General features: G+C 38.6%; 1 protein-coding gene across 2 annotated transcripts in view; it reads right to left on the reverse strand.

Annotated features, from left to right (window-relative positions):
* fn3krp (fructosamine 3 kinase related protein) overlaps positions 1-17,880 on the reverse strand; it is a 29,114-nt gene that overhangs the window by 2,869 nt on the left and 8,365 nt on the right. Inside the window, exons 1-5 of one of the 2 annotated variants that reach the window (XM_079607477.1) lie at positions 3,670-3,926; positions 1,027-1,178; positions 807-898; positions 634-716; positions 415-537 (exon numbers count right to left, since the gene is read on the reverse strand). In XM_079607477.1, the coding sequence (XP_079463603.1) occupies positions 415-537; positions 634-716; positions 807-898; positions 1,027-1,178; positions 3,670-3,810 (591 nt within the window). In that variant the 5' untranslated portion in view covers positions 3,811-3,926. Of the gene's footprint in view, positions 1-414; positions 538-633; positions 717-806; positions 899-1,026; positions 1,179-3,669; positions 3,927-17,880 lie in introns of those variants that run through there. The other variant, XM_079607478.1, reaches the window with a different exon arrangement.

Raw genomic sequence — 17,880 nt, forward strand, 5'->3', positions numbered from 1 at the left:
ATTTTCCGTCGATCTTAGTACACGGTTTAACTACAGAAGAGTCAAGTTTTAAATAAGAAAAATATTGAAACTCGTTGGTCATTTTGAAAGAAATGCTACTGGACTCATCAGAATCAATGATCTATGCTAAGCTATGCTAAAAGTGGTACCGTCAGACCCGGAGTTCGGCTGAATGGATTCGAAAACGGTAAAACTCAACTGTTTAACTCTGGGGGAGTTGTAAAATGAGCCTATATCCAAAAAAAGTGGAGTATCCCTTTAAGAACTAATTAATGTGCGTAAAAGTTTTTGTGAGAAGTTCAAATGTGCGTATATATATGAATAGTGTACGCAATTATTAGTAAATGAGACCCAATATCTTTTTGTGTTTGCATGATATTTTGCTGGAATAAAAATCTGAGCTGTTTGGTTTACTTGGAGTTTGGCCCACAATTCCTTGGCCTCTCTGTCTCCGTACGACTGCTCCACCAAGCCGAGCTGGTGCTGCAACCTCTGCTGGGAGTAAAAGGACACCCAATCATCCTGCCAGTCATTTACCTGAAAACCAAAAGGGAGAGATTGCAAAGTGTGCTTGAATATAAATCACTCCATTTGTTATTATGATCAGACAGCATACAGAGCAGAGATGCTGACCTGAGGGATATAACCACAGCATGTGTTCACGTGAAACCCAAACCGGTTGGCTGTTTCAACCTCAGACTGTCCTGGTCCTTTCCCTTTTTTAAATACAGAAATTATGATAAATAATAATGGCACTGAAAAGTCTCCATCAATGCAAAATAAAAAAATAAAAAATAAAACATTACCAACAGTCTGCTGCTCCTTGTTTTGTTTCTCTATCTGTCTCTTGTTGTAAAGATGCAGGTCAGCTAGTCGTTCCCCCAGATTTGATGAGTATCTACATAAACATTACGTTTTTTTAAAAGGAGAACTTTCCAACAATGCCTACAATGTTAATGTGACATTGACCCAATTCTCAGTCCTATTACATGATCCTAAACAAGCTCTATGGGTTCACATGATTACTTATTTAAGCTCCTCATATCCACATGTTCCATTACGAGAAGAGCTCCACTTCTCTCGAGGTCCAAAACCTTCACGGGCCTGGGCACTTTCACTGTGTTCGTGGACAGGATCACTTCCAAGCTTGCCATCTCTCCATCAAACATCCTCCTAGCCTAAAGAAAGAGAGATTAGGAAAAAGTGCGATGTAGTTGATGATTTACATTCAAATAGTGACATATAGACAATTAACATTATATATTGATTCTTTATAATGCAATCATATACTATTACATGATATAATGCTAAACAAATAATTAATTTGTGTAATTCCAAATTGCTATAAAGCTAATACTTTACAATAAGGTTTCATAAGTTCACTAACTAACTATGAACAATACATTATTACAGCATTTATTAACCTTTGTTAATGTTAGTTATTTTCATTGTTCATGTTAGTTCACAGTGCATTAAAGGTAGGGTAGGTCAGAATTGTCTAAAAAAAACTTTTATTCAAATTTGTTTAAACTGTCTTTATATACCAATGCATAATTAAAATGTAAGTACTCTGATAAAAAGAGTATAAAAATCGAGTGACTCTAGACCGTTTAATCTTCATTAAACACAGCTCATTAATTCCATTCACTCCCACCTAAAAACGGGTGCGCGACTGCGCGCACGTGGGCAGAGCCAGTAATAACGGCGGTAGTCATGGCGACGGAGAGTGACAGTCGCGCAAGCCAATCCTGTGATTCGTCCCGAATGGAAATAATGAGCTGTGTTTAATGAAGATTAAACGGTCTAGAGTCACTCGATTTTTATACTCTTTTTATCAGAGTACTTACATTTTAATTATGCATTGATATATATAGAAAGTTTAATCAAATTTGGTAAAAAGTTTTTATATAAATCCTACCTACCCTACCTTTAAAGCTGCAGTCCGTCGTTTTTCCTCTTTGTCGCCATCTCTGTTAGAAATCTGCAATTGCAGTTATTCGCGGAATTATTAACTGTGCGTGGGTAGTAAATCGGCATGAAACAGCGCGGATGAACACAATGTATTGAGGCTGCCGCGTCGCTGTGGATACTGTAGCCTACTGTCATCAGCAATCTCAGAGTATACTTTTTGAAAGTGTCAACATTAGAATTTTCATCGGAAAATGTCATCTGAACAAGTAAGTAACATTCACTTTTGTTCTGACCAAATTCGGGGTGTGGGGGGAAGCATTGCAGTAGCTATATCATGCTGATTAAATCTAACGATTGCTTATATCACGTCAAAACGTGAAAAATATATTTTTTCTGTTGCCACTCTGAAGTCCGAAGTCTTTGGGTTTTACAACTGGTGAATCTCCAGTTGTCACTGGTGATTGTCGCTTTAAACTTTCTGGATCCGCCATACCAAATGCTAAGCTAAATCTCCACCATCATCCACACACGCTATATAGCCGACTAGCCGGGACTCATTCTCTATGTGTACAGAAGTGACGTAATGACGCAAAGACATGCTCGAAATTCCCGCGGAAATCCACCAGTACCACTGGAATTAAAATCATTATTACAAGCTTACCGTTTTGAATCGAGGTAAGGCAAGCAGATCGTTTTGAACACTGGCTGGTTACGTTTTTTTTTCAAAAATGTATTTTTTGATATTTTTAAACCCAAAAAAGTGCCGGACTGCAGCTTTAACTAATGTTGACAGATAGAGAATTTTGTTCTTACAAAATTGTTAATAAATGCTGAAAATACCATTGACTAAGATTAATAAATTATGTAAAAAAGTGTTGTTCATTGGCAATTCATGTTAACGAATGTAGTTAACTGATGTTAACTAATTAAACCTGGTTGTAAAGTGTTACCGTTATAAATATTGTATATAAAATGACATTGCATAATGTGCAACAGATCATTAGCTGATAATGTACTTTCAAATATAAAACAGAAATAACATCATAAATGTAAAAAAGAATAACATATGACATATACATATGTTACATATATATATATATATATATATATATATATATATATATATATATATATATATATATATAAAAGCTACATATTAGCCCATACAATGTATATATAATTACAATGTATAAAGATCATTAGTTGATGTACTTCCAAATAAAGACTTTTAGACAGTAAAGGTTACACTTTATTTTAATGTTTCATTGTTACAGTGTAATTATATATTTAAGTACCGAGTAATATTAATTAACAACATAGTAGGATTAGGTTTTGGTTGAGGGTTAAATGTATGTAATAATGCACAATTTACTGTTATTACTATTGTAAGTCTATGTAACGTACACGGACACTGTAAAATAAAGTGTTACCAATTAAAATACTAGAGACAATTAGAAAATATTTACTCAAAACAGTTTGGTCTATCCTACATTTTCATTATTATTTTGGTATCATCTTGAGACAAAACAATGGCCTAAGATATTTTTTAGATATGTCAGAAGGTACTTTCAGTTAAAACAGTTAAAACTAGACTTAAGTTGCCTGTGAAAGCATTTACGTTCGATAAGTAATGTACTTTACTATACCAAATCACATTATTATTCCAAATTCATGATGACACAAACGCATATAAGTAGGATTGCAAGATTGCAATGCAAATCCAAAGCGTCGTGCTCAAGTGTATGTGTGCGCGCGCACCTCAGTCTTGTGGTTGATCTTGACGAATACTCTGCCAGTGTCAGTGTCATAGCTCTGGCCTTCACTGATGCATCCTCCTCCTGAATGACCAGTGCTCTTCAAAACTGATGTGGCCAGCTCTCTCTTCAACAACGCCTCCATCTCACTGCACAACGCTCATACAACCATACAATAAATACAAAACAATGCGTTTTTACAAAACTTACAAGTGCTGACTGAGTAAATATTCTGGATGAGTACATGCGCTCATTGCGTTGCAGTTGCATGCGTGAGCAGGATTACTCACTGTTGAGATGTCAAAATAAAAGTCATGGCCCTGCCCCGTGCAGTAGGTCAAATGCTCCCGTTTTCTTTTCAATAGCATCTGCATTGTCCTCTACAATATAGCGCGTTTCAGATAGAGAAATACACATAGTAATAGTACTATAATATAGTAGTGCAGTTGAATTACTATGTATTACACTAATATATATATATATATATATATATATATATATATATATATATATATATATAGAGAGAGAGAGAGAGAGAGAGAGAGAGAGAGAGAGAGAGAGAGAGAGAGAGAGAGAGAGAGAGAGAGAGAGAGAGAGAGAGATTCAAAATGTATTCAGACACATAATATTTCTCACATTATCATTTTGTTCGCTATAGTTTAGAAAATGGTAATAAAATATTCGACAAGACCTCGACAAGATCAAATCAGATTTCATGGTTTTGACTGTCTCACAAATGAATTAGACATAGCTGTCAGCTGTTAAATTTAAGTACACAATTAGATAATACCAATGTAGGTAAACCAATTACCAAGCAATGCTTAATTTTATTCAATCTGTGGTGTAAAAATGTTGCATCAGCAATTAAAGAAAAAATACAATGGCCAGGTCAAAGTGTCTGAATCATTTTTGGTCCCATATTTGTATGTTATATGTTTTATATGTAATATGTTTATCTTGTATAATATGTCACAGTTTACTTTATTTTGCTATCCTCACTTACATAAATAAACTATAGTGTGCTGCACCCACTAGTGAAAAAAATATAAACAATTATATGGTGTGGTGTCTGAATAATTTTTGGTTTGACTGTGTGTGTGTGTGTGTGTGTGTGTGTGTGTGTGTGTGTGTGTGTGTGTGTGTGTGTTATATTACATATAATCGTAGTATATAATATTTTTTACAAAAATGTATTGTCCCTGTATTTAATTTATTGAAGTGAGATGTCAAAAGTATTTTGATTACTGAACTGAGGAAGAAAGAACGAAAGAAAGAAAGAATTTACGTTTGATTCGTAATATGTACTTTACTATACCAAATCATATTATTATAAACATAAAATAATACACAGAGCTCATTTAAAGGTGCAGTGTGTAATTTTTAGCGGCATCTAGTAGTGAGATTTGCGAATTGCAAACAGCCAGTCACTTACGGCCTATCCCTCCCTTTTCAAACTCGAATGAGAAGCTACGATGGCCAACGTAGGATAAAAGATGTCGTCGTCTGAGTCAGCAGTGAGTAGCAAATCAAGCAATGAGGTTTCTTTATATTATATTTGATATTAAATTATATGTACTTAATTATTCAGTAAAACCACATGTTATTGCAATTGTTATTTTTACTTGTTCATCATTGTGTTAGTCTTCTATTCACTGACTTTACCATAGTATGTTTCCATGCTAGTATAAGATATGAGCTAGATAAGAGCATCAAAGCACCTATAGGTAAGGGGAAATAGCTAACGTTACGATGTCCGAGGCGTCATTCAGACAGGATGTTTTTCTCCTAGTTTGCAGAGTCAGGGTCAACCTGAGTATGTACCGGAATATGAGGGAAATAGACACGCATTCATGCATGACAATTTTTTTTTTTTTTTTACTTTTAGCAGGCAAAATATTTTTTAGTAATTCTGTGAAATTATAATGCCGATATTATTTTATTATTACGATATTATTATAATTTACCTATAAATGATCATTCATAATTTACTTACCCTCATGTTGCTTCAAACCCATGACTTTTCTTTCATCTGTGGAACACAAAATAACATTTTGAAGAACCCAAAAACAGTGGATGCTCTCGACTTCTTTTGTATGAAAAAAAAAAAAAACCTTTTGGAAAGTTTGGAATTGTTTTCTCCTTTAAATGCCTGTCACGTCTCTTTCAATCTTCATCGGATGGCAGAGGAGTTCGGCTCAGTTTTCACAGTCTACCTTGGTCCAAAGAAAGTGGTTGTGTTAGCCGGCTACAAAACAAACACTTGTTAAATATGGAGACGAATTTGGAGACCGATCAATAATTCCACTGTTCCATGATTTCACCAACGGTCATGGTAAGACCAGCCTAGCAGGTTTGGCAGGTCTGCTTATATGAACAAAACTAGCCCAATGGCCAGTCAAACATTGCCCAAATGTAGCCCAATGACCATAACCAAATAAATCAATACTAAAAATAAGCCATTTCCATTCCTAAAATACATATTTTACAGTCACTGTTGTGAAGCACATTGAAGGCTCCCTACCAGTGGCCCTCCTTCACAAAACATCTAGCACAGTTTTATCATGGATATCATTTAATATATTCCAATCCAAGCATGTCAAAACTTTAGCCCACAGGGGAATACAATCATCCCGTTGCAACAGTTTAAAACTGCAGACTTGGCAACCCTGCAGCCCAGTCTCCTGACAATATATTTAAAGGTTTCTTTAAACTTATTATATTACATATGAGTTACATACAGCAGTCCCAAAAGGTTTTGAACACTTTTGGACATTTTGGACAAGTCACACTTATAAAAGAATTTTGTGGTGTCCTGTTATTCAATGCAATACTTACTGAGAGCACTAGGGGGAAGTAGGTATTAGGAGGGAAATATGAATAGGAGAAGAGTGGAAAAATAAGAAGTATGAGCAGGAGTTGTGTGTGTGTTAAGAGTGAGTAATAAAGGAAACATGTAACCCGTTCACCTGCTGTGGTCGGGCTTCGTATTGATAGAACACAACAAATTTCACTGCGTTAGATACAAAATATCAAATCATGTGGCATCTGTGTTAAAATTATGCTAAAGCTTTTCTAAGAACAAACTTCACTTTTCTGAGCCACTTATATACTTTTTAAACGAATTGGTCTCTTTTCATGGATGTATGAAAACGCTTCAAAAAGTGAAAGTGTCCAAGGTTTGTCTATATTTTCAAAAAAGTATTTATATTTTGTATGTTTTTATATTTTGAAACCTGAAATTTTTTTATTTGTGAAATGTTTCTATTATTTTTTTCATTAAATGCCACTTGTTTTGCAATTGTGTTACATAATGCAAACACATTTATACATTTTTAATTGTGGCTTAAGTGTCGAAAGACTTTTTATGGCCACATACTTCAAGCTTGCATAATGATTTACATTTATGCATTTGGCAGACACATCCAAAACGACTTGCATTGCTTTCAAGGTCTTCATTTTTATTAGTTCATGCTTTTTTTGGGAATCAAACTCATGACATTGACATTTATTTATTTTTTGCTGCAAAAAGTCACTCCAAAAACATTCAGCATTTTTTTCAGTCATGTTTTGTTTCGAAAAATCATTATGACATATAATTATAATATAATATATATATTTTTTTTTTGCATTTAATGTTTTATATGAACTATGATACATTTGTGCTGCTTGTACTCCATGCTGCTAAGCTAATTTCTCCAATGCATTGCACATTGTTATGCTCTTGAAGGACGCCAGTGAGTCTCAGTTCAACATGATTACATGACAAAAGTAGACTGTACTGACATCAGTTTAACCTGCTTTGGTACACGCTTCTGTCCAGATTCATTTTAACTGAATGTACTTATTCATCACCAACCTCACACACACTGCTATAGATAAAATAGGGCTTGAAGGTGACTTGACCACAAATCCTTTTTTTTTTTTTTCAAGGGAAAGGTTCCAGTGATATTAAAGATTCTTCATAGAACCATCAATGTCAATAAAGAACCTTTATTTTTTTAAGAGTGAAGTAATGTGTTCAGTGTTTTTTATGAACAATATCAGGAGGTGTAAGACCTGTGTTAGTATTGTTCTGGAAAAAAGGAGGCTAAAGTTCAGACTTTTACGAGTATATGGGTTGAAGATGAAGACATTCCGTATCTTGAACTGAAATTCACCTTTTATGTTCTCAGACCTGCTAGCACAAGTGCGCAGGTATCAAAACACGACTTGTTACAGCCTCCGTGTTCCTGTCTACCCCTGACACAGTTAGCAATAAAAGCTAATCATCCTCAGACAGGTGAAGGTTCAGCCATGGGAAAGGAGGCCGAATGCCAACTGTCTTTCAGTACAGCGGCACAATTTGGGTATTTAAACTCGTCACTTGTAATATAAACATCATTGCATTTGATCAAGTGTCTGTGTGGCTCAAATACAGCAGGATATTTTCTCTTCACTAACTTTACTTTGTGTTATCATTTTTGCTTAATGTCTTTTGAATCAGTTGATGTTATGGTGATTATTAATAAACGCATAAAGTCAGTTCTTCTCAAGTTCACATAGCAGAGGAACCACATGTGAAGTTCTTCACATTAACTATCAACATGATACACTATTGTTTTGATATATTGCAGTACAGAGATGTGGCCCAGGTATACAAGTGTATTGCACAATTTTTTATAATCTTTGGTCTGATCTGATCTGATCTGTTGCAGGCGTGTTAAAACAGCTGTGTAATATGATGCAACTTTACTATTGACACAGTTGGTTCAATATATCAGGTCAAATAAACAGTTAAAAATGAGCAAAGGAAAATGTGTTTTTAAACCCTCAGTTTATTTTGTTTTATTGTCCGGTTTTGGTTATGTTAAGCATGGTGATTTCCTGAGCTAGTATTCCCTGCAGTGGTGTAGTCTACGTGATACGCAGGTATACGCCGTATACCCACTAGGAAATGCCAAGTATTTCCGTATACCCACTAAAAAAAGCTTGAGGATACGTAACAACTTCATTTTGTGAGAGAACTTTCACACTTTCATTCATAAATTCACCGCGTCTGTGTTTGCAATGGACACAAATCAAATCGCGGAATCCACTCACAACTGTATAGCAGAACGTCACGGAATTTGGTCATTTTTTTGAATGAATAAATCAAAAGTAGGGCTGTACAATGAATCAAATCGCGACTAGTGTCTGTGAATATTAAAAACTCAAAGAGACTGCAGTTGTTCAACGCGTCTCTGGGAATGAGCGCTCATGTGTGCTCACTGCTCTACTACACACACACACTGAAGCGCGCCGCGTGACTTCGCGCTCGTGGTGTTTTCAGCGCTTCACTGTAGCTATGAGGACATGATGTAGGCTACACATGTGCACTTCATCACAGAGCTGCTATGAGAGTCACTTCATGAGAATTTCACCATTTAATTTGATAAAACTATCGTCATTCATTCGTAGCCTATCATACACACACAGAAACTGTAATGTCTTTACGACAACCTGTCAAAATAAAAGTTCGGTATAAACTCAAAGAAATTATGAAAGAAATTGCACAGTAAAATGTTCTGTAAAATAATAATAATAATAATTAAATCTATTACAACTTATTTTAAAAAGGAATATCACACAAATTTTCATACATGTTTTAATTTAAACCGTAAACTTGCCAAAACAATAACACCATTTTCTTTCAAAAGCACCATTTCTAAAAGTAAATTTGTATTTGTGCCTATAATGTTTTTTTATTTTTATTATTAGTATTGTCAGCTGATAAAACCTGTGCTTCAGGGACCATATTCATATAACATCTAAGGCTAAATGTAGCTCTTAACTGGCTGAGATAAATGGTGATTAACAATAAACAGTAGAAAATCAGTCCAGTCTCCTCAGCTGTAAATTTCATTGGCTGTTAAAGTCTTGTGTTGCTTATAATAAATTGACATGTTGATAACACTTAGTCTCATAATGCTTTCAAGTACATGTCGTTGCATACTGTATGCATTAGTGAGTGTGGTGGTGCTTATGGGGTGATGAGACAGGTTAGGCGTGGGGGGGGGGGGGGGGGGGGGGGTCACAGTATACTCACTACAAAAAACTAGACTACACCACTGATTCCCTGTTATTCTAATAAGTGTCCCTAGTGAAATTCACTATTAAAGTCACCATGAAATCAAATGTGAAGTTTTTTTTGGCTTTTAGAATGAATATGATAGCCTTACTGTAACCTATAAGATGGGGTGCTGTGCTCCGAAGCAATGACAAAATTCACATTTAGAAGATATAAGCATTCAAAACTTACAGTCTCTCACTTCCACCAATGTGGATCAACGATTTTGATGACATCATAAGCTTCTCATCAGATTTTCTGTCCAATCAAATTTCTAGAATCTAAAGCAACCCCCCCCCCCCCCCCCCCCAAAGCTGAGGCTGAAATCGGTCATTTGTATGTAAATATGCTTTCCATTGGGGTGAATGAAATCTGGTTTCACGTTAGTGTCACACGAACTGCTGCAGCGCACGCACAGTCTGCTCCGGTCCAGAGACACTATAGCACTGAGCGGATCATATGCGTGACTCAGTGCAGACCACAAAATGTATCGGACACATTTGAATTCTACACAGAATGCTATATTTTTATGTGGAAGAGAAACAGTTAGAGATTGAGGCAACTGTGGCTTTGCCAATCTCAATGGCTATGGTTGAGCTGTGATGTAAACGAAACGTTATTAGTTATTTTTTTTAAAAAAGGGGAGGAGCTGATCAATATGCCCTGCCTTCCTGTTTCAGTGGAAATAACATCAGCTAATTGAATAATGTTGCACGTTTCAAGGCACTTCAGTGGGCCTTTAAAGATTCCTTTTGTAATCCTGACAGAATATGGGACCCAGTGGCGTTTTTCTTTTCTTTTTTTCTCCCCCTTCACAAATGGACCTACCCGCTATCCAACCACTCTGCCTGGAGCAGAAGGACCGTTCACTGGAGGACCATACAAAGGACTTTTTAGATCTAGCGTGCCTAACTCACTACCCAGACCGCTCGCGAATCCAGCCTACGATCCACGCCTTCCAGTGAATGGTCTTAGAGAGGATTTAGCCATGTTTGTGGAGTGGGCGCTGGTGAACACCGGATCGGAGTTCACCATCTACCTGGCGGAGGACATCCCCAGCCCCACTCTGGACCCAGAGTCCAGCCAGAAAACACCTACACACTGCACGGAGGGAACAAACTTTGCCTGCACCATGGACTTACGGCCTGCACTTTTCCCCTGTCCCTCTTCCCCTTCGGCTCTGTCAGGCTCCACATTCCCTTTGGTTCCGCCTTGGTCCCCAGTCACACCTGCTCCACCTCGTTCCTCTTGCACCCTGGCTCGACCTCGGACGCTCATCACTGCGGCTCCGTCTTGGTCTTCAGAGCCATCAATGTCGTGTGCGCTGGCTCTCCAATTCCATCGCCTTCGTCTCTGTCAGTTTTCCCCCTGGTGTCGTCAGCCAAGTCTCCACCATGGCTCCTCCCTCCCTCAACTTTGCCATGGGCCAACGTCCAGGCTGACGATTTGAGCAGACAGTGAGCCCAAGCCTGCCGCGATAAACGAGCCAGTGAAGAGGACTGAGCATACCATTGTCTCGGAGCCCGGGCCCCACAGAGAGTCTGACCAGGTGCGTGAGCCCCGTTCATCATTATGAGGTTTTATTAACAAATTTCGGGAGGAGCACGTTCAGATAATTACCACAAGTGGAGAGCACTCAGCAGTAGCGGTTTAAGGCACGGGCGAACCAGGCGGTCGCCCGGGGCGGCATTTTTTCATGTCACATGGGGGGTGGCACGAGCTGTTAAAAAAAAAAATCCTCTGCGCCGCGAAGCGGTTTACTATTATATATAATTTCAATTATTGGCAAATTGGCGCAACTGCTTGCTGAGAAGGTGCCGTCTGCCATACACAGAAGCTATGTCAAGGGGGTCTCCAACACGTCGCTCGCGAGCCACCAGTAGCGTTAGCTGATTGGAGGTAGCTCGCCAATAAAGCTTGCTTTATATGTTCACATATCACGTCTTTTGCGCGCTCGAGTTCGTTATTTCAAATGTTATTTAATTTTTTTCCAGGCGCGCGCTCGAAGGGGGTCTCGCCCAGGGTGTAATTCAATGTAGAACCGCCACTGGCACTCAGCAATCAATGGTAAGAGGTATATAAACACTTAGCAGTCTCACCTCAATCCCTTGACAGTTTTGCAGCATCCCCCACCACCCCTTCTCCACACTTCTAGTCCTAAACACTTACATAGGGGGTGCTCTGGGATCGGGCCGAACTCCGAGCTCGGAGCCCTCCCTCCGGACAGCATGCCAAATACGCATTAAACTTTACCCCCTCAAATTGTATGTAAGTGTGAACTCGTAAATGTGGAATACGAGAGCATGGAGGAAAGCCCAACCACACTCCTGCAGCTGAAAGTGAACTGCACCTGCATCATTCACCATCATTAGCTCCACTCAGTCCGTATAAGCCTGCTTCACACACTCATCAACGTCTGGTCTCGTCGTTCAACACTAAAACATAAATTTGCTTTGTTTTTAAATAATAAAAAAAGAAAAAAGTGGCTTAATGGCCATGGGAAAATGTGGGTCGCATGGCAGTTGAAAACCACTGCTCTATAGAACCTTTGGCGGAATGGAAAGATTATGGATGTTAAAGGTTCTACATGGAACCATTCATGCCAATTGTTACAGAGGAGGCTCCCGTACCGCCTCCTCCGCACCACCGGAGGGATCCGTCTCCTGAATAATAACCATTTCCAACGGACCTCAAATTCCCATCATGTCTCTCACCTGGGACTGATTGCGCAACACACCTGCACCTCATTTACACACACACATAAAAGCCATTTCCACCCACCACTTCTCTGCGAATTCTTGATTTGCCCTGGCCATCATTTCTGAGCGTTATTTCCTGTGTTTGCTGTTGCAGTTGAAGCAAATGTGCCATATTGTGTCAAGGCTTCGAAACAATACATCACCCCTCTCACCCGATGACACCTAGAGGTCATTTGCAGGTGTTGATCTGAAACAACCTTGACAACGAACCATAAAAAAATCTATCTATCTGTCTATATATGTATCTATCTATTAACCTATCTGTCTATATATATTTATATCTATGTGTAACCAGTGGCATCAGGTACTTGAGGGAAATGTATCAAACAATTATATAATTGTCGACTACGCCACCCGGTATATACCGGGAACTCAGCCCCAAGACAGGGGGCGCACAGGTTCGTAACCAAAAGAAATGGGTGAGCAGAGAGACATGGGCCAGGGAGTATCAAATATGAAGCAGCTTTATTCAAATACAAAAGTTAAAAACCATCAAATAAATTGACATCAAGGGCTCAATATTCACATGTCAAAGAAAAACAAAAGAAAACAAACAATATTTTACAAAACTTCAGATTAATAAAAGAAAAACAACTACACAAGAAAGCCTACTTGGAAGGGAGATGGCCTGCTGTGACCCTCAATTCACACAACACACTTAAGATCTACACACACCCACTCTGGTGAAGTCAGGTCACTCAATACACAGCACTCAATGTGAACCCTGTTAAACAGCGGCTAAACCCCTCCTCTATAAAAACTTTCTTCGTCACGCTGTTTATGAAGGAAAAAGAAACAAAGAAAAGTCTCAAACAGTAAACATTAATTACCTGGCAAAACCAGCGCCCAAAAATAAGTTTTCAGTTAACAAACAAAATAAAAATAAGTCAAGTCAAGTCAAGTCACCTTTATTTATATAACGCTTTTTACAATACAGATTGTATCAAAGCAGCTTCACAGTGATAACATGAAAATAATACAAAAAACAATTTCATCATCATCCACCTTTAAGGCAGATCTATAATATTGTTGAATATTAAATGTCCCTAACTAAGCAAGCCAGAAGGTAAGGCAACAGTGGCAAGGAACCAAAACTCCATCAGTTGACAGAAGGGAGAAAAAAACCTTGGGAGAACCCAGGCTCAGTCGGGGGCCAGTTCTCCTCTGGCCAACGAGCGAACAGTGTATGATTATGATTCAGGAGCATTACAGGTCAGAAGTTCAGAATGAATCAAAGTATTTGTCCAGTTCCTGTTTGTTGAAGTCGGAGTGGAGAGGAGGAGAGACTGGTTGACACTTCAGGTCAGCGGCGTCGTCGTATCCTGGCGCTGGTCCTTCATCAGATCTGGATACGGCCTGGTTCTGGTGGACAGCGGTAAACCTCGGGATAGACAGAGAGACTAATATTAGCGTAGACGCCATCCTTCTTATGATGTACCAAGTACATCAGGATTACGGGAAGTGTTCCCGGTCCCGGCTGTTCTAAACTATGCAGCCTAACATTGAATTATAGAAGTCTATAATGTGTTATGTGTATGCTAGGCCGAAGAGATGTGTTTTTAGTCTAGATTTGAACTGACAGAGTGTGTCTGCTTCCCGGACAATGTTAGGAAGACTGTTCCAAAGTTTTGGTGCTAAATAGGAAAAGGATCTACCGCCAGCAGTCGATTTTGATATTCTAGGTATTATTAACTGGCCGGAATTTTGAGATCGCAGTAGACGTAAAGGACTATAATGCGTTAAGAGCTCGCTCAAGTACTGCGGAGCTAAACCATTTAGTGCTTTGTAAGTGATCAGCAATATTTTAAAATTTATACGATGTTTAATAGGCAGCCAATGCAGTGTTGACAAAACGGGGCTAATATGGTCATACTTCCTGGTTCTAGTAAGAACTCGAGCTGCTGCGTTTTGACCAGCTGTAGTTTGTTTATTAAGCGTGCAGGGCAACCACCCAGTAGAGCATTACAATAATCTAGCCTTGAGGTCATAAACGCATGAACTAATTGTTCTGCAATATTCATTGAGTGCATATGACGTAATTTAGATATATTTTTAAGATGGAAGAAAGCGGTTTTACAGATACTAGACACATGACTTTCAAATGAAAGATTGGTATCAAAGAGCACACCCAGGTTCCTAACCGACGACGAAGACTTAACAGAGCAGCCATCAAGTGTTAGACAGTACTCTAGGTTATTACGTGTGGAAGTTTTTTGTCCAATAATTAGAATCTCTGTTTTTTCTGAATTTAGTAGTAGGAAATTACTAGTCATCCAATTTTTTATATCAGCTATGCATTCCGTTAATTTTGTGAATTGGTAGGTTTCGTTAGGTTTTGAAGAAATATACAGCTGAGTATCGTCAGCATAACAGTGAAAACTAATTCCATGTTTCCTAATGATATCTCCTAATGGTAGCATATACAGAGTGAACAGCAGCGGTCCTAGTACTGAGCCTTGTGGTACGCCATACTGAACTTGTGATTGATAAGACATCTCTTAATTTACTGCTACAAACTGATAACGGTCAGATAAGTATGATTTAAACCATGCTAGTGCAATTCCACTAATGCCAACATAATGTTTGAGTCTATTTAAAAGGATGTTGTGGTCAATGGTGTCAAATGCAGCACTCAGATCAAGTAATACTAATAGAGAGATACAACCACGATCGGATGATAAGAGCAAATCATTTGTGACTCTAACGAGAGCTGTCTCGGTACTATGGTACGGTCTAAATCCGGACTGAAAATCCTCGCAGATATCATTTCTTTCTAGAAAGGAACACAGTTGTGAGGATACTGCTTTTTCTAATATCTTTGACAGAAATGGCAGATTAGAGATCGGCCTGCAATTGACTAGTTTTGTAGGATCAAGTTGCTGTTTTTTAACAAGCGGTTTAATCATAGCTAGCTTAAAGGTTTTTGGTACGTATCCTAGAGACAAAGATGAATTAATGATATTAAGAAGAGGATCTATGACATCTGGAAGCATCTCTTTCAGCAGCTTAGTCGGTATAGGGTCTAACATACACGTTGTCGATTTAGATGATTTGACGAGTTTGCAAAATTCTTCCTCTCCTATAGCAATGAATTAATCAAATTTTCCCTCAGGGAGACTACAATGCACTTCCTGATGCGATACTGTATTAGACGGTTGCATAGTTATAATTTTGTCCCTGATATTATCGATCTTATAAGTGAAGAAGTTCATAAAGTCATTACTGCTGTGTTTCTTAGAAACTTCTGGGCTTGAAGCTTTCTTTTTCGTTAGTTTAGCCACTGTTTCAAATATGAAACAGTTGTTTTCATGAAAATCCGAAACACCTCTAGTTTTGTTTTCTTCCAGTTGCGCTCCATTTTTCTGGCTGCTCTCTTAAGGGCCTGAGTGTGCTCGTTGTGCCACGGCGTTGGACTATGTTCTTTAATCTTCTTTAAGCGCAGCGGAGCAACTGTGTCTAAAGTGCTGGAAAAGAGAGAGTTAAAAGTTTCTGTTGCAATATCAAGTTCTTCTAAGCTATCCGGGATGCTGAGATGATGAAACTGATTAGGAAGATTATTGATAAAGCAATCTTTAGTGGCAGAAGTGATTGGTCTAACATATTTATAACACGGAGTCGGCTTTGCAGCCTTGGCTAAATGTAATTTACACGAGACTAGATAATGATCTGAGATGTCATCGCTCTGCTGCAGTATTTCAACGGCATCAACATCTATTCCATAGCCTGGGAAAACCCAGACCACTCTCAGTTGTAACTGAGTAAGGGTCTGGCAAAGCTCCATAGACAATTCATTTCCACAGGGGCGTCACCAACGAACGTCGGATAGATCTAAAACCAATAAGAGCGATGAATGACATGACGTATGCAGAGCGACGGAGAAACATCTCGAGACTCTCAGCAATTCTCTGTTTGTGTTAACGAAAATGACAATTTTAAATCGCTTGAAACAGACGCGATAGCTGATTCGAACGAGTGATGTTGTGATGTTCCACGGCGGCATCCATCTCTGTAATGTGCAAAATCTGCGTCAGTCACCGTCTCTGCTCTGTCGTCATCGTGTAAAGCCCGCCCCAACGTTTCTGATTGGTGCCGCGATTTCGACGGATTGGAAATGGGTTTCAATGGGCTCTTTGCCAGACCCACTTGCAGAGCAAATCTAAATTTGCCGGAAGTGGTCTGGGTTTTCCCAGGCTATCTATTCCATGTGATAGTTTTAGATCTAGAGTATGATTACGGCAATGAGTAGGTCCTGACACGTGTTGTCTAACTCCAATTGAGTTTACAATGTCTTTAAATGCCAATCCCAATGCATCTTTTTCATTATCAATGTGTATATTAAAATCACCAACAATTAGTACTTTATCTGCAGCCAATATTAATTCAGATAGAAAGTCAGCAAATTCTTTGATAAAGTCTGTATGGTGCCCTGGTGGCCTGTATACAGTAGCCAGCAGCATTTTCAAACGTGATTTATCGTTTACACTATATATTTTTACGATTTAATGTAATCGTTTGGTTTTAGCCAGGTTTCTGTCAAACACAGCACATCTAGGTTATAATCTGTAATCATATCATTAACTATTAGCGCTTTTGAAGTAAGAGATCGAATATTCAGCAACCCAAGCTTTATCATTTGCTCATTTGTATTATATCTGTTTTTTATTTGTTGAACATCAATTAAATTTTTAACCTTAGATGGGTTTGAACGTTTTTTGGATTTCCAAGTTCGGGGAACAGACACAGTCTCTATATGATGATATCTAGGTGAAAGAGGCTCTATGTGATGGGATTTATCTGACCTTGGTGACGTGAGGCTGCTAGCAGACGGTCGGTTAAGCCAGTCTGTCTGCTTCCTGACCTGAGGCCCAGATTGTCATGTTTTATGTCTAAGACTATGAGCCAAATTACTAGAGAGAAGAGCAGCACCATCCCAGGAGGGATGAATACCATCTCTTTTCAACAGGTCAGGTTTGCCCCAAAAACTTTTCCAATTGTCTATGAATTCTATATTATTTCGTGGACACCACCCAGACAGCCAGCCATTGAGTGAACACAATCTACTAACTATCTCATCACTCCGGCGAACAGGAAGGGGGCCAGAGCAAATTACAGTGCTTGACATCGTACTTGCAAGTTCACACACCTCTTTAATATTAATTTTGGTGATCTCCGACTGGCGGAGTCGAACATCATTAGTGCCGACGTGAATAATAATCTTAGAGAATTGAACGTTTAGCATTAGCCAGCACTTTCAAATTTGCTTTGATGTCAGGCGCTCTGGCTCCCGGCAAACATGTGACTATGGTGGCTGGTGTCTCTATTTTCACGTTCCGTGTGATCGAATCACCAATAACTAGGGCACAATCAGAAT

This window comes from Phoxinus phoxinus (assembly GCF_949152265.1).
Source record: "Phoxinus phoxinus genome assembly, chromosome: 1".
In the NCBI taxonomy this organism is placed as follows: domain Eukaryota; kingdom Metazoa; phylum Chordata; class Actinopteri; order Cypriniformes; family Leuciscidae; genus Phoxinus; species Phoxinus phoxinus.